General features: G+C 41.4%; 1 protein-coding gene across 1 annotated transcript in view; it reads left to right on the plus strand.

Annotated features, from left to right (window-relative positions):
- Positions 1-21,985, plus strand: part of LOC126282162 (odorant receptor Or2-like) — a 57,469-nt gene extending 35,484 nt beyond the window's left edge. Inside the window, exons 5-6 of the mRNA XM_049981683.1 lie at positions 15,616-15,771; positions 21,883-21,985. Of these exons, the coding sequence (XP_049837640.1) occupies positions 15,616-15,771; positions 21,883-21,936 (210 nt within the window). The 3' untranslated portion in view covers positions 21,937-21,985. The remainder of the gene's footprint in view (positions 1-15,615; positions 15,772-21,882) is intronic.
- Positions 21,986-22,395: the final 410 nt, after the last annotated feature.

The following is a 22,395-nucleotide window of genomic DNA, read 5'->3' on the forward strand; positions in this document are numbered from 1 at the left end:
GTGAATACCACGTACGCCACGCTCTGAAGAGTCCATGCTTACTGTAACTGGCTGGGCACTGAATGGCAACTGGCGGCAATGCTTACTGCGTGCCATGGCCTAATTCGGTGCCGGCGCATTGGAGCAAGTGTCCTTTACACGGGCGTAGGCTCGAGTCGATAAGCAACCAACATACGGACAACGGCACTGAAGCTTCACCTTAGTAAAGGAGAACACAGTATGATGCAATTTTTCGAAAGAAGGACGGGGCTGGGGACCGTGGCGCTTATATGAAGTAGACTGTTGATGGTGTACAGCAACCAGCCAAAAATTCACTTTAGGTTACTTCATTTAACAAGTACCGTTACGGGTTACGATTTTTTTTCATGCTTTCATCAAAACAAATTATACATCGGTTTCCTACGTGTTGCCCTAGGATGAACATTAATTCACAATTATAAACGTGTATTCAAATGGGTGCGCCAAGATTTGTGTTGGGATCCAACTTACATGAAATGTAAATTTACTAGGTACATGAGTGTCAAAGATGCTGCAATGCAGTGATACAAAGTCGTGGTTTTTTTTTGCCATATCCTTGTATCATTGTTCTGTAGCGTCTTTGAAACTCAGGTGCTGCAGCACGTAGTGGCCGCGTGGTTTGAGGCGCCGTGTCGCGGACTACGCGGGCCCTTCCGCCGGAGGTTAGAGTCCTTCCTCGGGCGTGGTTGTGTCTGTTGTTCTTAGCATAAGTTAGTTTAAATAGTGTGTAAGTCTAGGGACCGATGACCTCAGCAGTTCGGTCCCTTAGGAATTCACACACATTTGAACATTTGAACACTCATGTGCCTTGCGAAGTGGTATTTGTTTTCGTATGTCGTGAATCAGTATATGGGGTGCACATTGAAAATTAGTTTCGTGTCTGAATGAAAGTGGTTTACAATGCAGTTCAACGTTTGTAACTGTGTAAATACAAACATCCTTGAGAGGGTATTTCATTGCCGGAAAACTGCAAGAACAAATGCGCCAGATGGACAATTCATGTAAGTTGCATTCCAACATTTGGCTACATGTTTATAATTTTGAATGATTGTTTATCCAACCCATATGAGATCAGCGTATAATTTAGCTTGAAGAAAGCGTTAAAAAACAGTCTGATGATGAATTGTGTAAAATTCGAAACCGGTTACGAAAACCGGTTACGATAATTTTTAAATAATGTAACCTAAAACAAATTTGTGGCTGTTTGCTGTACCCCATCAGCAATTTAAAACATATTATTAGCGGGAATGAAAATTTAAAAATCCTGGTCACAGAAGGGAAACGTGAACACATGCTTCTATTAATAAACTATACACTTCCATTTCGTAAACGAAAAAACTCGCATATAGTGTTAAATAAACACAGTGGTTTGCACGGACCGCTTATTCTTAATATTTTTGACAACATTTTATAAAACACTTTATCCCACCCGTCATCTACTGGTGCATGTAACCAGTGGAGTTCGTCTGCTGCCTGCCCGTGCTATCTACACGAGGCCGGAGCAGAGCTGTTCGCCAGGATCTCTGTGCCCCTGATAATCAAAAGCAAATCATATGCATCATAGAAGTCCCTGAAAATGTTCAATATTTCCTTTTATCAGTAACATTTCTGTGTAACGTACTTCTCTTTCAATACGTAAATTGTAAAACTTGTTTAAAAATTTAAATTTAAATGGTGTTTTCTTATCAGTGGACTGTGATACCATTCTACGTAATGTACCTACTTGTGACAGATGCATCACATCTGTGTCAGAACATACGATTAATGTAGACTTTTTAATGCAGTTTTACATATACTAAACGAAATATATGTGTATAAAATATACATGCGGTTTTAAATCATTTATTGGAAAATGTATCATTTATGTATGTCGGCAGGATATGAATGTACAGTCAATAGCATAGTAAGGGGTTAACTTTTATGTACATGACCCTCTTCTTATATCTTAATTGACAACATGGCTTCCGCATTGGTTGGCCGGAATCACAGCACTTACTGTACGGCGTAGCATCACTTTATTTTAAGGTAACTTGATTTTATGTAACCTGCGTAACTTCTCCGTTAATATTTCAACTTACAATCTAATGTTCATTGGAAAGGCATTTTCCAGTCTTCTGTGGAAGCGAAATCACTGTAAACGAGCACCATTGGAAAACCAACTTTGGTTTGCTATAGTGACTGGGGAACCGATTATCGTCATTTGGGTGTTTCAGTGGTGCTGGACGGAGAGCATCATTAGGGCAGCAAATGTGACGTATCAATTCTGCTTGATGAACAAGTACATGCATTGTTGTCCCACATTGCATCTACATATCTCCCTAATCACTCCAGATGTTCTGTACCAAATGTGACGAGATCTACAATTCTAGCAGTGAATTGTTCATTGACGAAATGTAGCAGTAAAGTAAAAATCACCACCTTCATTTTCAGAGCGACTTTTCAGTATTTACTGTTTTAAAAGTCACATGTTTCGCTTAGTATACTTGCCATACTGGCAGGATCATTCAATATCTGAATTAAATGTGACAAAAGTCAAGAAGTCAATAGTTTTATCTTAGAACTATTTGTTGCTAAACTCCATGCATTAGTTTCAAACGCAATTATGTTTGGTTTTTTTTTCAGGCTAAGAAATAATCAGAATTTTTTAAAATTAGTTTTTGGAGTTTCTTATGTCTTTGAATCTAATTTAGCGACTGTATTTCCGGGCCCTTTGAGGTACCGCTGAAAGATTCTCTGGCTGATGCTCTGAGTGTTGGAATTATTGGGAACAGGATTAATGAAAGAATTCTATACACACAAAATTAGCTACAAAAGATTTCAAGTGACAAATAGATGCGCTCCGTTATATTGTAAGATGCAACCGGAAGTAGCGCGTGTAACATATCGTCCGTTGGAAAATCGACATAGGTTGAAATGAAGCATATTGTGTTGCGAAAGTCACGGAATGAAACCTGCTGTGGAAGTCACGGAATGAAACGTTCAGTTAAAGTAACTGCAAACTCATAAACCATGGACCTTAGTGTTGTGACTTGCGTGCTTCGGCGATACAGATCGATTTATCGTAGGTGCAACCATAATGGGGTGGTGGTATCTCCTGAGAGGCCAGACAGACGTGTGGTTCCTGAAGAGGGGCAGTAGCCTTTTGATTAGTTGCTGTAAACAGTCAGGAACACTGATTGATTTGGTCTTGTAACATCAAACAAACATGCTTTGCTGTGCTGGTATTATAAACAGCAGAAAGCACTGGAAACTACAGCCGAATTTTTCCTTGGGGCATGCAGCTCGACTTCCTGGTTAAATAATGATGGCATCCCGTTGGATAAAATATTACGGAGGTAAAACCACATTCTGATCTTCAGGAGGGAACCACTCAGGATGATGTTATCAAGAGAAACAAAACTGGAGTTCTACAGGTCGGAGTGAGGAACGTTATATCGCTTATACAGGCAGGTAGATTAGAAAATTTAAAAAAAGGAAACGGACGGATTTAAGTTTGATATAGTGGGAATTAATGAAGTCATGTGGCGAAAGGAACCCAACTTTTGATCAGGTGAATATACAGTTATAAATACAAAATCAAACAGGACTAATTCAGGAGTAGGTTTAATAAGGAATGAGAAAATAGAAATGTGGGTAAGATAGTGTGAACAGGAGAGCGAACGAATTTTCACAGTCAAATTGAATACTAAACCCACATCCATCACAATAGTACAGGCTTATATGCCAACTTGTTCTGCAAGTGATGAAGAGATTAAAGAAATGTATGATAAGACAAAAGAAATTATTTAGATAGTTAAGCGAGACGAAAATGTAATTGTGAATTGTGACTTGAATTAGGCAGTACGAAAAGGAAGAATAGGAAAAACAGTAGGTGAATATGACCTGGGAGATAGAAATGAAAGAGGAAGCCACCTGGTAGAAATTTGCACAGAGAATAATTTAATATTGCTAACACTTAGTTTAAGAATCAGGAAATGAGGTTGTATATATACACTACTGGCATTAAAATTGCTACACCACGAAGATGACGTGCTACAGGCGCGAAATTTAACCGACAGGAAGAAGATCCTGTGATATGCAAATGATTAGCTTTTCAGAGCATCCACACAAGGTTGGCGCCACCGACAACGTGCTGACATGAGGAAAGTTTCTAACGGATTTCTCACACACAAACAGCAGTTGACCGGCGTTGCCTGGTGAAACGTTGTTGTGATGACTAGTGTAAGGAGGAGAAATGCGTACGATCACGTTTCCGGCTTTGATAAAGGTCGGATTGTAGCCTATCGCGATTGCGGTTTATCATATCGCGACATTGTTGCTTGCGTTGGTCGAGATCCAATGACTTAATTGAATATGGAATCGGTGGGTTCAGGAGGGTAATACGGAACGCCGTGCTGGATCCCAACGGCCTCGTATCACTAGCAGTCGAGATGACAAGCATCTTATTAGCATGGCTGTAACGGATCGTGCAGCCACGTCTCGATCCCTGTGTCAACAGATGGGGACGTTTGCAAGACAACATCCATCAGCAAGAACAGTTCGACGACGTTTGCAGCAGCGTGGACTATCATCTCGGAGACCATGGCTTCGGTTACCCTTGACGCTGCATCACAGACAGGAGCGCCTGCGGTGGTGTCCTCAACTTCGAACCTGGGCGCACGAATGGCAAAACGTAATTTTTTTGGATGAATCCAGGTTCTGTTTATAGCATCATGATAGTCGCATCCGTGTTTGGCGACATCGCGGTGAACGCACACTGGAAGCGTGTATTCGTCATCGCCATACTGGCGTGTCACGAGGCGTGATGGTATGGGGTGCCATTGGTTACACGTCTTGGTCACCTCTTGGGCGCATTGACGGCACTTTGAACGATGAACGTTACATTTCAGATGTGTCACGTCCCGTGACCCTGTCCCTCGTTAGATCCCTGCGGAACCCTACATTTCAGCAGGATAAAGCACGACCGCCTGTTGCAGGTCCTGTGCAGGCCTTTCTGGATACAGAAAATGTTCGACTGCTGCCCTGGCCAGCACGTTCTCGAGATCTCTCACCAATTGAAAACGTCTAATAGTGGCCGAGCAACTGGCTCATCACAATACGCCAGTCACTACTCTTGAAGCTCATGTGGAAGCTGCATGGGCAGCTGTACCTGTACACGCCATCCAAGCCCTGTAGGACTCAATGCCCAAGCGTATCAAGGTCGTTATTACGGCCAGAGGTGGGTGTTCTGGGTACTGATTTCTCAGGATCTATGCACCCAAATTGCATGAAAATGTAATCACATGTCAGTTCTAGTATAATATATTTGTCCAATGAATACCCGTTTATCAACTACGTTTCTTCTTGGTGTAGCAATTTTAATGGCCAAAGTGTAGAAGAGATCTCGAGACACCGGAAACTTCAGATCGATTGTACAACGATGACAGAGATTTCGTAACCAGATTTTAAATTTTAAAACATTTCCAAATCGAGATGTGATCCTAACAACAATTTTTAGTTTTTGTTTTAATTGGGATCTGAAAACCGAAATTCAAGTGGCGCATTGGGCTATCATTTTGGTTTTTCTACGACATGCCACCAGTTATGCAAGTGCCTGGTTACCTGTTCCAAATTCGAACACTATATGCTCCAGATCGAAAAGGATCTTTACCCAGCCAAACAAGAGCCTCCAACTCATACATGGAGTATTGCTTTCCAGGAACTGAGAAGGACCTCGGGGCATAAGCTACAGTCCTTTCTCTCTCAATTTCCTACAACAATATGGCCGCCGACACTGAATTGGAAGTGGCTCCTTCTAACGTAAACCCTCGCTCAGTGTCAGGAACGCCTAAGACTGTCACACTAGCTAAAGCGTCTTTTAGCCCTTCGAATGTGACCTATTGGCTGTCCGTACCCTTAGACGGTTCTCGCATATGTCCTAATTGGTTTAAAGGTTCAGCCAAGTGCGCAAAACTGTACACGTACTTTCGGAAAAAGTTCCCCATTCCAATTATTGGTGCTATTTCTTTTTTAAGAACGTGACGCGAGGGCTGGTGAATGGCTTTGGTATGTTTGGAGAATACTCTCATTCCAAAAGGGGAAACAATGTGCCCAAGAAATATATCTGTCTGCAGGCTAAAACTGTTTTAACCGTCTTCACTGTTAGGGCTGCGTAGCGACAATGACTTCTGAGTCACCCGATACGGAATCCAACAATCTGGATAACACTACGGCACCAGTTGCCAGACTGAATTTTATGCAAACAAGTTCGAGCCGGTGTTAAATGCTGTCAGTATTTCAGAGTCCTCGCCCGAAGGTCTGGTTTAAATCAAAGATGGTGAAAATTACTATGTAGGTCTTGTATGGGAACTGACACATGACAACTTTCTGGTTTAACAGGTGATAATCGGGTACAGGTCGATACCCCTTCCCATCCAGTTTAGAACGAAGAAAACTGGGAAACCATGTGGGACATTCACGGCCTTGAAACCACTTTGGCCAACTGCAGATAAATTATTTTATCATGGGTAGACAATGTGCGACGTGACAGCAGTAGAGAAACCTTATAGGATAACTGAGTTTTATACTTCATTTATTCAATACCCAGGATTATCTGTTGGATCTTCCTAATTCGCTTGCTCCTTTTCTAGGTGACCTGCATTAAACTGTGATTTTTTCGCCTTCTCGTTACACACGGTGAGTCACTAACTATTGCCACTAAGAACAACTCCGAAAGCATGACAGGAGCTGAAACGTTTGTCGGGCAAAACTTGCGTGAGACAACGGGGTCATATTATGACGTTGGTTTTTTGTTGCTCGGTGAGGTCGCTTCAGAGATCTGAAGGTCAACTTTGTTTTTTTAGAATTGGATGCTATAGTTTGGTACTTATTTCCTGATAGCGGCTATCGAGACAAATCTAAAGATGTGTAACAGTAAGCTCTTTGAAGGTCAACGAAGATCACAAAGTTGGCACGAACGTCCATTTACGGAAGGTGTTAGGTGATGACCATTGGTATCAATGCAGTACTGCAATCTTCTTATCATGGATTGAGTGGTATTCCTTACCGCATCGGCACTTATCGAAACACATGCTCTGACCATTCTCTCTCGCATTTTTTCAGGTGTAGTTGGAAGGTCTTTGTAATTAATGTCTTTTACGAATCCCCACAAAAAAAGACTCCAGAGACGTCAAGTCTGGCGAACGAGCCAGCCACGGCACATCGCCTCCGCGACCAATGCAACTATTTGGGAATTGTCTCTGCAACTCATTTCTAGCCATTAGCGAAAAATATGCCAGACACCCATCGTCTTAATACCACATTCTGTCCTTGTTACTAAAGATATTTCTTCCAATAACAGACTTAATGTTTCTTGCAGGAATGTGGTGTACTTCCTTCCATTACGATTTCCTTCGATGAAATAGGGACCTATAATTCTGTCCTCCAGAATCTCACACCTTACAGCCACCGACCACGGTTTTTGGTGTGCAATATGCCGCAGCCAACATGGATTTTCACTTGCTGAAGAATTCACGTTATGCAGACTAACATTTCCATGGTTCGTGAAAGTAGCCTCGGCAGTAAATAAAATCATATTAATAAATGTGTGCCGGCCGGGGTGGCCGAGCGGTTCTAGGCGCTACAGGCTGGAACCGCTAGACCGCTACGGTCGCAGGTTCGAATCCTGCCTCGGGCATGAATGTGTGTGATGTCCTTAGGTTAGTTAAGGTTAAGTAGTTCTAAGTTCTAGGGGACTGATGACCTCAGAAGTTAGGTCCCATAGTGCTCAGAGCCATTTGGACCACTTTTTGAATAAATGTATCATCCTTCTGAATCTGAAGTTGATCCCATCGGCAGAATTCAATGCGACGCATATAATCCCTGCGAGTTACTTCTTGGTGGAGACTGAAGTGGTAAGGATGATATTTCTGGTAACGCAGAACACGAATACCATTACTCTGGCCCATGACAGATTCTCTCGCGATATGACGCGAACCAACATAAGGATCTTGAACCACAGTGGCAAGAGTACCAGTTTCAGTTTCCTCGATAGTAACTTTCGTTTGCCGGATATGTTTTCGATGCGTTAAAGTTCATGTTGATTCAGTTTATCATAAACGTATTTAAATGTGCGACGTTTAGGGTGAGTACGTTGAGGATATCTCTCAGTGTATAAGTATCTAGCTCTCAGTGAATTTTTTTGGCATTCTCCGTAAATGAGAAGCATATCGACTTTTTCTTTGAAGGAATACATCATTCACATTCGCTTGAATCGACGATACTAGTTTTACCGTTCCTATTAGTGTTGTAGTGCGACTGCGTCGAATGGTGTTTACATATCAATGGCACGTATGATGGATACGCCGTATTCGGCTAATATTTACTATTTGCACGATATACGAGAGAGAATTGTCAGAGCATGTGCTTCGATAAGCGCTGCAGTGATAAAGAATACCACTCAATCCATGATAAGAAGATTGCAGCAGTGCAATAATACCAACGGCTATCACTTCGAACACCTTCTGTAAATGGACGTTCGTGCCATCTTTTTACCTTTGATTGCCTTCAAAGAGCTCAGTGTTCCAAAACTTGTTCAAATGGCTCTGAGCACTATGGAACTTAACATCTGAGGTCATCAGTCCCCTAGAACGTAGAACTTCTTAAATCTAACTAACCTAAGGGCATCACACACATCCATGCCGGAGGCAGGATTCGAACCTGCGACAGTAGCAGTCGCGCGGTTCCAGACTGATGCGCCTAGAACCGCACGGCCACAAAGGCCAGATTACTGTTACACATCACTGAATTCATCTCGATAGCCGCTATCAGAAAAAAAGTACCAATCTATAGCATCCCATTTAGAAAAAAAAACTTTGACCTTCATATCTGTGATGCGACCCCTCCTAGCAACAAAAAACCAACACGGTAATATGGCCCCCATAGTCCCACGCGACATTTGTCCCACAAACTTTTCAGCTAGTTTCATACTTTCCGAGTGATTTTAGGTGACAACAGTTAGTGGCTCACCGTGCATAGGATGTTATGTGTATAAATGCAAATTTTGTGATCCTTGGTACGTTAATGCGTACCCCCTTTAGTGGTTTTTTCTCTGGTTCTAATACTCTGTCTGCAGACACGTCACATAGCTTACTACCTGGTGTTCTCTGCTCTATTCCTGTCAGTATAGACTCCCCGTTTGCGTCCACGAGTCCACACTTCAACGGCTGATCTGCTGCCTACGGTAAAGTGAGCAGTAATTGCTTGATCTTGCTGTTTTGTAAACTTTCTTCAGCACCAATAAAGGTATCTGCACTTTTACACCTAAAACCCTGTATGCATATCTCCGCTGGCAATGCTTCAGTCTAAACCTTCTTTCTGCCTGAAATCGAAGCACGGAAGTCTTACCTCAGTCGAGAATGCAATCTGTTTTCTACAAGAAATCACGACCTAACAGTCCCCCTGTTGACAATCCTAGTATGACAATGAAATCATTGGCCACTTGACCTGATGAATGCCTATAGGAATTCTCGCTGTTTTTAAGAGTATTGAATAACACACGGCTACTTGACAGCTGACGTGAAGTAATGCGGTGTGCCAGAGCTTCTAAAAAGGCACTTATTCAGAATATCGGGGAACTAAAAACGGAAGTAGAAATCGTAGATAGGGAAGTAGTAATGACAAAATGGTTGCAATCCGTAGAAGCTACTGGTTGGGATGCACGGGGGAAAGTAACAGAACTATAGGAGGCCATGCGGCAGGCTGTAAGAAGTCAGCTAGGAGTAAACTTGTTGGCGCAGCAGCATTTAGAGGGTCTAAGGAAAGCACAGAAGGAATTTACGCCGGAGTTGAGGTTGGTTTTAGAACATGAGCAAAAGAGTTACCTTTTTAGCCACAGTATTAGTGAGAACTGATGGAGTGAAACTTTTCATTTCCGTCTCTATGGCAGTAGCAGGAACAAACATGTTACGAGAGCTACATAGTTCGTGGATATCCTGTTCAGTGGGTGATAGATTTGTAAAAATAAAACGCAGCGACTATTATTAATTGCAAAAGGCAAGGGAATATACGTATAAATGGAGGAATCAAAGTTTCAAAAATGCCGCCGGGGTAAATCACGGTTTGTCCTAATATGGTATTAAGAGAGGGGCAGAATTCCTCTGCAGTGAAATTGTTAATGGGGAAAAAGGAGGTAAGAGAATGCCATAAGAGACGATAAGGCCGGAATTGTACTTTCAGTAGGTTGACAAATGATAGTAGTGCCTAGTTGTTTCGATCAGGGGAAGCTTATGTCAGCAAAGAGGCTAGAATTGAAAAGGAGTGGTTTGTTATTAAATGGAACAGAGTGCGAGATAATAGGGCATTCTTCTCATCTGCTCACCGTGATTTCAGGGATACCTCACCTGAATAATACGCAGCCCCATTTGTATTGGCCAGAGGAGCCCATGGAAGTGCTACCTGCCACAGATCTAACCTGTTTCAGTCAAACTCTAGGGCCGGAATGAATGTAGTGCACAAAAACTCTTATGAATCAGAAGAAGGGACAAGTCAGCCAGAGAAGCTTATTGCAGTACGTTAATTTATATTTGGAAAATCAGCACCGGAAGGCGACAACATAGCACAGATTCAGTCAACATCTGCTCTGCTCGACGTACGATCCTTTCATAGCCGCAGTTACTTATGAACAGGGAAGAACCGCTGATATAATTTAAAATCTAACAAAGAAACATTATTACCTGAAACCACCAACATGCACACTGGTTTGTTATTCCGACCCGCACACACAAATGGTGAGAAAACTCATGACACTGTTGTAACCTTACTGCAACATCAATAGTCCATGGAAATCTTTTGTCTGAGCTGTCATCCTCTCTTGTCAGCTCCTTCATGGGGACCTGAAATCTCATACTGGATGACCGACACGATTACACCTATAACACAGTCTTTCTCCAGAAGCTCCGCCTTAGCCCCCCGCCCTCCCCCTCACGCCCCTGAGGTTGAACTTCTATGCTCAGTGATTCGGCTTTACCTTGCCTAAATATACGCTTCTCATAACAAAACCTAATATTCTCGATTAGGGATGCCATTTTATCGAGATCCTCTAAACTCTCTTCTTTAGTAACACAAATGAGGTGAGAGCAATTTTCTGGTCGCATTCCTTACAAGATGTGGCTAATCACTCTGTCCACTCTAGACGCTCCCCCGTAACTTCTCTCTTAACTTTATTAATGTAGTGCACATGCGTCTTATTCGTACATTATACTCGTGGAAATGCCTGATAGCCAAATCATTACTCAGTCGACTCGAACGCTCTGCAACAAGTTTATGCAGAATTCACCGAAAGAATCATGTATGTCAAGATCTCACTAATTGCCATTGTTAACCTTCCTTTGGCTGAAGGACAGACAAACTGAATGTACAGTCATCAACAAGTAAGGCGCTACCTTAGTCTTCCAACCCTACAGACAACCACAACACTTGCAATATTTGTTCATTAGTATCTGTGTCCAGTCACGCAGTCTTTGACATGCAGGACACACATGTCTTGGCTATTCTCCAAGCATATTCCATCTTTCACCATGACCCACCCACAAGTGTTTCAACCGTAGCTCTTGACCGACTATTTCAAGAAGCAAACAAATACGTGGTCTAATGTTACTTTCCCAACTAAGAAGGTTTGCTTGCATTTGTAACTTCTCACTTAATTCTCCGACATCTGGATTCAGTTTGGACTCCATATTCACCTTATACATATCCTAAATGCTATTAACTAAAGTTCTGAAAATCTGATGAAGAGTTGTGACCCAAACTTGTAATAGTTCTATATTCGCAAGTACACTGAAAACCAATGCCATGCGGAGATAAAAGCTGTTATTACGAGAATATGATGCACTAAACCTCGTAAACATCGGCCCACATCAGCCACGCTGCCCTACATTGAAATGCTTCGAATTGCTGACACATACTGCAGGTCTACTCAAAACTCGTCTCTGAACCTGGCCCTCATCCATTAAAAATCTCGTAAATTCCAAACAGAGCAGCATCCACAAATATACACAATCCTGTGACTTTTCAGGCTTTGTCAACGGTTCTGTTGCAAATACATTTCGCGGGTTTGCCCCGGATCGTATTCTGTAAATCGCATAATGTTTCATCGATGTAGCTGCTCCACATCTTCAGGTGGTTGTGCTAGTTGCTGCTGTCGCTGCTGCAAGACGCGACTAATTATAATAGCGTTGCGGCGTGGAAATTTATCAGCCCGAGAGCAGGTAATACGAGTGCGCGGGAAGACGCTTGTAGTTCGAGGAAAGCGGCGCTCCTGGTGCCTGCCCCCTGGTGGGAGCTGCAGAAAGGCCTTCCGCTCATTCGCTATGGGCGGTGACGATCCTCTCTGACTCTCCTGTTGTTTAAAGCTGAATTAAATCTCAGAAGCGCGTTGCGTCGCGTCATGAATCGGAAGTTCTTGTTACATACAATCCTCATCACCTATACACTCCATCAGAACGCGGACACTCGCACACTCAGAAATCATGCTCACTGCTGGAATGGCAGAGAGCTAGGTGTCACAGTGGAAAGCTGCTGGACTCCAATAAAACGCACAACACTTTATATAACCGTATTAAAATATTCAATAAATCCTGCTTGTGGAAACAGCTTTAATCCCTTCTTTTACAGTACAAAATGTATAGAGTAGACGATGGGATGTAATTTGGATCAAAATTAATTTAATTAAGAATTAAGAATACGAAAGCAATTATTAAACTACGTTTAAATCCCTTAAGGTGTTTAAATCTTTCTTCAGCCAATTAAACTCGTAATATTTAGTGGGAAGCTTGAATGTTACAACAATAACTTTCAAAGTACGAATCATGTTTAAAGAAAACAAATACAACGTTTACAATTGTAACTTCCAGAACCGGTGACCATGCAAACTCTGGTGTACAAAGTAAAGGCGCCAGCTGCTACGTAGTTGCCAGGAACCAGCTACGTTTAGCAGAACACAGCCACGGCCACGGCCTCCTTCTAGTTCAAGGATTCCAAAAAACAATAAATAAGCTACCACTAACGAAATATGTACATCTAAGCATAAAAACTGAACAAAAACATACGATAAAAATATCAGTCTAAGCGTCAACAGCAGAAAGTATTTAAATGGTTCAAATGGCTCTGAGCACTATGGGACTTAACATCTGTGGTCATCAGTCTCCTAGAACTTAGAACTACTTCAACCTAACTAAACTAAGGACATCACACGCATCCATGCCCGACGCAGGATTCGAACCTGCGACCGTAGCAGTCGCGCGGTTCCTGACTGAGGGCCTAGAACCGCTAGACCACCTCGGCCGGCGAAAGTATTTAAAATTGAAGACATTCTTAAAATTTTGACACAACTGCCACAGCTAAATGTGTTAACCCAACTTTAAACTATTTTGCTTGACATAGTTTTCTAACGGTTGTTGAAATTTACAGAAATGGTTCAAATGGCTCTGAGCACTATGAGACTTAACATCTGAGGTCATCAGTCCCCTAGAACTTACAACTACTTAAACCTAACTAACGTAAGGACATGACACACATCTATGCCCTACTCAGGATTCTAACCTGCGATCGTAGCGGTAGCGCGGTTCTAGACTGAAGCGCCTAGAACCGCTCGGCCACGCAGGCCTGCGGAAATGAACAATGAAGTACCGATTAATTGTTCTATAACTTAATCGCATAGTCAGTCACTCATCACTCGGGTAGGAATTACCCAGCCACAGTTGGTAAATGGCAACAGTTCCTTTCGTGCAGTGGAACGGTCAGTATGTTTATTTTAAACACAGGTGAGACTGTGCATCTCTCTAAGTAACCTCTTAATAAACTATAATACGATCGACTGAAAACCAGGATGAGATACACTGGTAGGCTACCTAGAACGAAATGGTTAACTTCTTAAAGAAACTTAGTAGAGGCGGATGCATACCCAGACGTAGTCTAATATAGAAGGAACCACAGTATGATGGAATGCAATTTTGAATATACGGCCAAAGTGTAGTGCCGTTCTCATCCTGCCAAAGCTCACAACTATAGAGGTAAATTCGCCACTATGCTGCTAGCTAGTGATCACTGTCGAAGAATTGACGCCTCGTGACGAGAGACTGAGCCCTGTTGTTTACATTGGGCTGTCACTGGCCGACCACGAGCGCCTTTGTATCCACACGTTATCCATCTGGCCCATGGTGCCCATCACCGAAGACCCTACGTATCGACCGAGAGCAAAGATCATAAGCGAGATCAATAACCCGCCCACCGTGGCTTTCATAGATGTCTATAGCTAGTTTTAAAGAACTGCTACCGAGATAGAATCGCAATGTCATGCATTAGTCTCTGCCGGCTTATTTCATCAACTGGACTCATATTTTGGAACCATATCGAAAGTATACAGATGTGAACCTATCGGTTACGATAGTAACACGTCCAACTAACAGAACATTTACATGGTATGACACAAAATAAAAATTATTTTTTCATTGTGCGACATACCGTGTAAATTTACTGATAGTTGGACGTGTTACTCTTGTAACCGCTTGATTCAGATCACAGAATTGTTCACATCGAACCGGAATCAGTTATCTGAAAAATCAATGCAATCAAGACGGAAAATAAAAACGTTTTAATTGATGTTAAGCATGTAAAATATTTATGGTATCGAATGCATGAACTTCGAAGATTTAGTACGTTGTAAAATCTTTTCATTGCGTTTTGGGCTATAAACGAGAGAAAGTTTAGAAAGCGTTTGAAATTTGTTGAACGTAACTAAGTCCACTCATTATCAGACACTGGATGAGTAGAGTGTGGATAATTTGCAGAGCTAGTTTCTCAAGCAATTCAAACTCATGACGTCATATCCCAGTAAGTGTAGTACATCGACAGAATTTAGAACATAGATTCAGAGTGGATCTTTTGAGCATAATTTATTGTGAACAGAGTCAGAGTAAAGAAATTCCATTACGTGAAGAGCAAAACTTTAGTAGACAACAATGTTACATCCATTCATTATTTTGTGAAGGATCTCATCGAGAAAAAGCCTTTCTTGGAAGCAGCTATACGCTCTCACTTTGGAATACTGACTGAGTATAATTTGGGCAAGTTTCACGTTATGTGTCTCACGGTGTCAAGATGTACAAATACAGTCTCTAACTTTAATACTTGTTTATAGTGTTAAACCCTTAACGTAAGACTGTATATCTCAGTGCCTAGATTATGAAAGGATTTCAATTTTTTTTAAATTCAGTCAGTGAAAAATATGAAATGAAAGTGATTGTATCAGATACTGAAAATCAGATTTTTCTCACTGCTGGAAGCTATGAAGTAGGCAACCTTCCCAACAGTGGTCTGATTCAGCCATTTAGTAATATACTGCAGATCAGCTGTGGTGAGAAAACAGTCTTTGTCTATTCCTTCTGACGTTTTATCTCAGTAGTGTGGCACACTGTTTATTCGCTTGTTATGAAACAGTAAGCATGGAGTTACAGGCAGCGCTGTTACAGTCTGTTGGCGACGTACTTGTTTGTGAGCCAGTGAGAGTTTCTGCACTACTCTGCGGCGGGGCGCTTTCATCAGCAGACTTTCTGTTTGCAGAATTCCCGGCTGGTGAATTCTGTGTACACGTGTGGCTGGCCTGGCGCGCCGCAGAAGCTGCAGAAGGCTCTCATTATTATTCTACTGCGAGCCCAGAGGCCCCTCGGAGTCACGGCTGGCAAGTTCTATCGCGTTTCCCGAGAGACCTTTGTGAGCGTGAGTACCATTTCGTTGTTGTCATAAAAATATTGTTACAAGGAATTCAGGAGTTCTCGTCGAATTTCTGTGCTGGAACCCTCTGGGATTATCAGCTGAGTCGTGGCGTCAGGTTGTTGCAACGTTTCAACGAGTGCCCCATTCGTCATCTTCAGGGGAAGAGGCAGGTACATCTTTGTGTTTGAGCAGAGAGGTGCACTCCCTTCCTCCCCCCTCCCCCCCCCCACCCCGGGCTTCACATACCCCCATAGCTTCATTCCTCCCACCATCTCCTCTGCCATTGGCATCTCTGCTCTCCCCTCTCCCTCCCCCACCACCTTCTTCCCCTCTTGGCAGGTCCCCAGACTCGCCCACGTTCTGTGGACATTCGCGCGCCGGAGATCACCGCCATCAGTTTTTCGTGTGTGTGCCGTCGTGTTTGTGATTCAGTGTTCTTCGCCGCCCACGCTCCTTCGTCCACGCGTGTCGTCTAAATCATTAGTGTTTGTGCACAGTGCCGACAGTTTTCTTGTTTTTCGTCGCGTGTGAACGGCTTCATGTTTTTTTAATTACTGTATCTACTGTTTTTTAAACACCATTATGTTACTTTTCTGTCTTCATTGGTTTTCTCTTTTATTGTACTGCTTTTGGTTGAAGAGCGGAGTAAAATTTTTCCGCTGCCAGCTCACCTTGTATGAGGTGCAAAATAAAAAAAATAAAAAGAGAGGTGCTGTTTTGCGCTGTCTCTGAGATTCTGTCGTCACAGACGCTGTGGAAATACATGTCCGACAGAACAGGCACCATACACTTCAAATAGCTGTGTTAACCAACGTTCGCGTTTCTCGTTTTTTTATGTCAAGTACCAGCTAAAGAGATCGCCTAGCGTTAATAACGGAAACACTGTAGAAGCACCTCACTCGTGCAGTCTCAGATCGAAGCATCACACAAATTCAGAAAAGAAAAATTTTTGGAAAATTCCAAGACTGCCACCGTGCACTAGACTAAAGTTGTTGATACACAGTCACCCGACAGTCAAACCAAAAACAGCGGTAAAAGAAGCAGTGTCGAAAGCGTCACTTCACGTACAAGAGTTAAAGTCCTGGAGTGAGTGCCGTGTCGATGCTCTGGTACGGCTGATGGCACGACGAGAGCGTGTTCCTGGTGTCAGAACTACTAATGTACTGGGCACCTGGGCTAATCCCCTCTCTCCGACGGAACTAGCTCGCTGTGGGTACTGCGGATAGTGCGTTGGCCTAAACAGACGTTGGCTGGCTGGGTAGATGGCGAATTACTTGTAGCACGTGTTCTGGTGGAAGGAAATTGTCCTGCGCTGTCGGTGGTCGCACGACCGTTCCTGGTGACCTGCTGGTGGAGCACGTAATTCTTCGGACCTCTCTGTCAAAGATCTGCCGGCGAAAGGTGAATAGTAGCTCCTGATGTACGGCGGCAGTGCTGCTACTTGACGCTGCTCCAGTTCCTCAGCACCACAGCACTTGATAAATCTATGGTATAGCAGAGAGAAATCTTATCTGCCGCTTCATGATCTGCCACTGCCGATTATGCACGTAAACAGTCTCGCAAGCTGAGCTCATCTAAGTTTGGAATTGATAACTTAGTGTTTCTAGCCTCTAATGATGTCTTCAGAATTTTGAGACGTAACTTTAGCTACAGACATGTACCTTCAACCATGGCGTAGCGTCTGTAAAACCGAAATCAACAAGAATATAAATACAGGGGTGACAGCATGCATTGTGTGAATAATGTCTCTTACTCCCCGATTGTTGGAATAGGGTTCCCGCCGCGCGGGATTAGCCGAGCGGTCTCAGGCTCTGCAGCCCTGGACTTTGCGGCTGGTCCCGGCGGAGGTTCGAGTTCTCCTTCGGGCATGGATGTGTGTGTTGGTCTTTAGGATAATTTAGATTAAGTAGTGTGCACGATTAGGGACTGATGACCTTAGCAGTTAAGTCTGATAAGATTTCACACACATATGAACATTTTTTGAATAGAGTTCCTCATTGTATAATGTCTTCCGCTACGTATTAATTAATTTTAAAAACCATTTCCAAGACAACATGAACTAAAAAAAAAATCTGTTACCTAGGACGTTTGCTTTTAAAGTTCTAACTATCGCCTCAAAAAACAACATGACGTAGGAATAATTTTTTTTGTTTACACGTACATTTCAACAATCTTGGTACGCATTGAAATCACTGCGCAAAGTATCGTGACATGCCGCTGGACAGCCCAAAAGAAAATTCCGCACTCCGCTGGTAAACTGTAGAACCGCGTGATAATAAGTCTTCTGCATCCGAAGAGCAGAACGCTGCATCAGTATAGGCTGAGTTGCGTGAGAGAGCACAGTAAATATGCAGAAATGGTGCAAGAAAAAAAAGAGAACCAGTAAAAGTAATGTACATCTCAGGCCAACAAATGGTTACAATTTCAGAAAATTTGGATGATTTATTCAAAAGAAAGAGCTTCACAAATTTAGAATGTCAGTAACAAGCTGTTCCACCTGTGGCTCTTATGTAAGCAATTACGCGCGTAGTATTTGTTGACAGAGTTGTTGGATATGCTTCTAAGGGCTATCGTGCCAAATGCTCCCCTACTGCCGCATTAGACGGTTAAAATCCCCAGCTTGGTGGAGGGCCCTGCTCATAATGCTCCAAACATTCTCAGCTGAGGGAGATCGACGATCTTAGTTTCCGATGCTGAGTATGGCACGCACGAAGACAAGCAGTAGAAACCCTCACCCTGTGTAGACGAGCGATGTCTTGCTGAAATGTGCGCCCAGATGACTTGCCATGGAGGGCAACAAAAGGAGTCGTACAAAGCTGTATAAGTACTGTAAGGGTGCCACGGATGTCAACCAAAGGGGTGATGCTATGAAATGAAAAGTCACCCCAGATCATCACCCCTACTCATCGGACCGTAAGACCGGCAGCAGTTAGTATCCCACCGCTCTCTGGGACGTCTCCACACACTCTTCTCTGGCCACTGGTGCCCAGTTCGAAGCGACACTCGTCACTGAAAACAATTCTACTCAAGTTAATAAGACTCCAGGTTGTGTGTGCCCAATACGACAGCAAACGGCGACGTTAGTGTAAAAAGGTCAACGATAGTCGGCACAGGTACGCCTTCACCAGGTAGAAAGTATGAGTCGAGGTGTCCTCTTTCGATACAACCTGAAGCAGCCCAGTAGCGTTTAGCTTTCGAGAGAAAGTAGCGGGATGAACAAAAATAAAGTGTCTTTGTCTTCATTTCGTTTACGGGGAAAAATTTACTCACACAGAATAAGTAGAAGCAATCTGCCCTTTGTGAGTAGGAATTCAAAGCCCGTTAGAGATACAAACTGACCATTGAGTTTTTGGTTTTATAAATGCAGTGGCAAATGCATCAATGCCACAACCCTTTATCTACGGCATCTTCATCGCGATTTCATAAGCGACACCAGTTTCTGGGAACGGTGGTGACCATGAAACAGGAAAACGCATTCCCGTATTTTATCGATGATCAGAGTGTTGCCCTATGGCCTCCAGCTACGGCCTACAGCCTACGGCCTTCGACAATTAATTTTATGAAAATAGGCGACAGAAATAACTTATACATTTTCCATGCTTAGAATTAATGACAATAAACTAATTAATTACGTAAATTAAGTGACACATTGTTACCTTTGTATTAAAGTCGTTTTTTAAGAGAATTGCAGTATTTTCACATCTATATTGGCGCATAACTGTACAAAACACATTAATCTGTTAAAATATCATGCTAAACAGGCAGAGAGCGGTTTGTCTTAGGCCTACGTAAGACTATGCAGAGAAAGGAACTCAACCAAGGAGCATTTTGCGTGAAGGAGGTATGGGAGAATGGAAACGTTTTCACGAGATCATGAAAGCGCTGTATCGCTTAAACTACATATCTTTTTTAATAAGAAAGTGAAACTCGATACTGTATGAAATATGAAATGTAAACAAAAAGTATTGTCCACAAAAATGATACAGAAGATCCAAAATCTGATTAAAGTTCGGTCCATGTCTAAATTACCTGTAACACTTACCAAATTCATGAAAACGCTGAAATTTCGTTCCTGGGCCTACTTCATGAGATGTAGTCATGAAACAAAGATCAAACAGTGATCACATAAAGTTTTTAAAAGTAGTACTTCATTCCATCACTCACCATTTTTTGGAGGAAGAAGATAATGAATCATGTTCTAAACGTCATTAATGTAATCCATGTTATTGACTAGCTGATAGAACTTTTTAACTATATTTAATCTCGAATGTTTCTGCAGTAGCTAGAATATCTGCAGGCATTACATTTTCTGCCTGTTTTCTAGTACATTAGCACAATGCACCATACTGAAAATGATGCATTTTGATGGGATCATTAACGCATTGTATCACTTAAACCATATATTTGCATTAAATGCAATGAAAACTCCATAACACATGAACTAAGAATGTAAACTCACAACCTGCCAACCCAACACCACAGGGCTACATGCAATGATGGGAAAGTTTCTGCACAGAGACAAGTGTTTGATATCTCGAAAATGCGATCTCCTCACCACACTAAGTTACTTTCACGAATTGTGTGAACACTTTGAGACACAACATAAGCAGGATATTTATCATACTTTGCAAGTACAATTATATATTTCTGATTGCGAATGAAACTTGGATCCCTGTACCAAAAGAGAATTGTCTCAACTTTTTTACAAATACACAATTTGCAGACTGGCATAATTTAATTGTTCAATAAGATATCAAGAAATAATAATTACATAGCACAAACTATTCAAATAACTTACAGATAAAGTTTTAATTGTTGACTTGTACTGCACTTTGCAAGGTACAATGGAACATCAAATTTACTGAATATACACCTAAATTGTCTATATATCTTAGCCATATCAGCACAGCTTACTTAGTGGCACTGCTGAAATAACTTGCAAGTTACTTGGCTATTGCTTGATTATTGCATAACATTTTGGAAGATACAGTTAACCCTAAAATTAATTGTTTCCATACCTTAATTATCACTATCACATGTTAAAAATACACACTGACTGCTGATGTAACTTACAGATTAATCGATAAGCTTAGTTCGATAACTGTACTGTGCAACAAAGAAAACCAAAATTCTGTATATTTATATAGCATTACACGTAAATGGATTATATGTCATTAAAAAACCCTAATTGCACTGCTGTGGATCTAAAATGCAGATTAAAGAGCACTTGTTGATGATAACAGGTCGATCTTCATATAAAAGTAAACACTGTATTTTCCACTTACAACTATTTTCTCTTTTTTGTCAAAAACTTGTCTTATTTCAGATAAAACCGATAAGTTAGCTCAACATTATAGTGACCTTCATGGTGAGGTAAAAAATTCAACTTGTGATAGACGTCATCTTCTACTGATAAAACTGGATTATATAAATACACAGTGGAGACCACATGACACTTCAACAGCATATTTCACAATCTTATAGCTAAATTATAATGAATTGTCTATTACATAATTATGTTGCAGAGAAATTGCAGTAGAAACTGACATATACATCGACTTGTAACAGTAGAATAGTAACACATTGCCCTATATATTGTCATGTGACAACTATGTTATTTTCATGTAGGAATATGTAAATGAAATGGATTCAAAATCCGTCTGAAAATAACTCTATGCCAGCAATTACTAAAGAGAGAGTCTGAAGTATGCTGTCTTAATGAATGTTTTTATAGTTTACTAACATTATATTCATAAAGGGAAACTAATTGTTGACACACCATACATAAATTTAGTCATCAAATTATTACACCACAATGCTCAAAAGCAAATATTAACAAGACAGCATGAAACAGGAAGAAAGAAAGTTGTATACTGTAGGTTTTAGCACATTGTCAATAGAAACCTTAATGTGTATTTTACAACTGCAGGAACAACCACCAAGTGTCATAACCAAAATTTGGATGTTTTAGTATGGAATATGCTATATTCAATAATTCTCAATTAATTGTCTTTAGTAACCGAATATTTCAGTCACTATCAAGGTTAATGTAGTAAACTGCAATACCTTCTTATAATGTGTATATGCCACTGAATTTGAATCCTTATATTTCAGCTGATGAAGGCATCCTACTCCTATTATGCACTGCTCAACCAGATGAATGACTGAAGTGTGTGATGCTGCAAGTATACTCATGCTACACATTTATTTACTTAGATTCCTGAAATGCTCAGTTTCAAAGTAATGTGTTTATTTCAGTAACAATAAGAAAGACATAAATAAGCATAAGAAGTTTCAATATAAAGCAGCTGTAGTTAGGCACATCAAAAGATGTTTCGTAGACATTTTTATTATGATGTAAGGCACACTAATTGTGGGCATATCTGAAAAACTATGTCTAGGAATTGCACAAGTAAAACTGTGAAAAACTGCAATAATACTCATGTAACTTGTTTTAAACATTCTCATGTAGTCTGCTGTCACTTTGGTTCACAGTGTACTCTGCAATCTTGGTGGTATGAAGTTGGAAAATTGTAGCTCATATTATTGTGTGATACTTTTTAATAACGCCATTTATCATTTATGCCTGAAGTAAATTCAGTTTTCAAATACAATACTGAAATTTTA

This window comes from Schistocerca gregaria, chromosome 7, assembly GCF_023897955.1.
Source record: "Schistocerca gregaria isolate iqSchGreg1 chromosome 7, iqSchGreg1.2, whole genome shotgun sequence".
Lineage (NCBI taxonomy): Eukaryota > Metazoa > Arthropoda > Insecta > Orthoptera > Acrididae > Schistocerca > Schistocerca gregaria.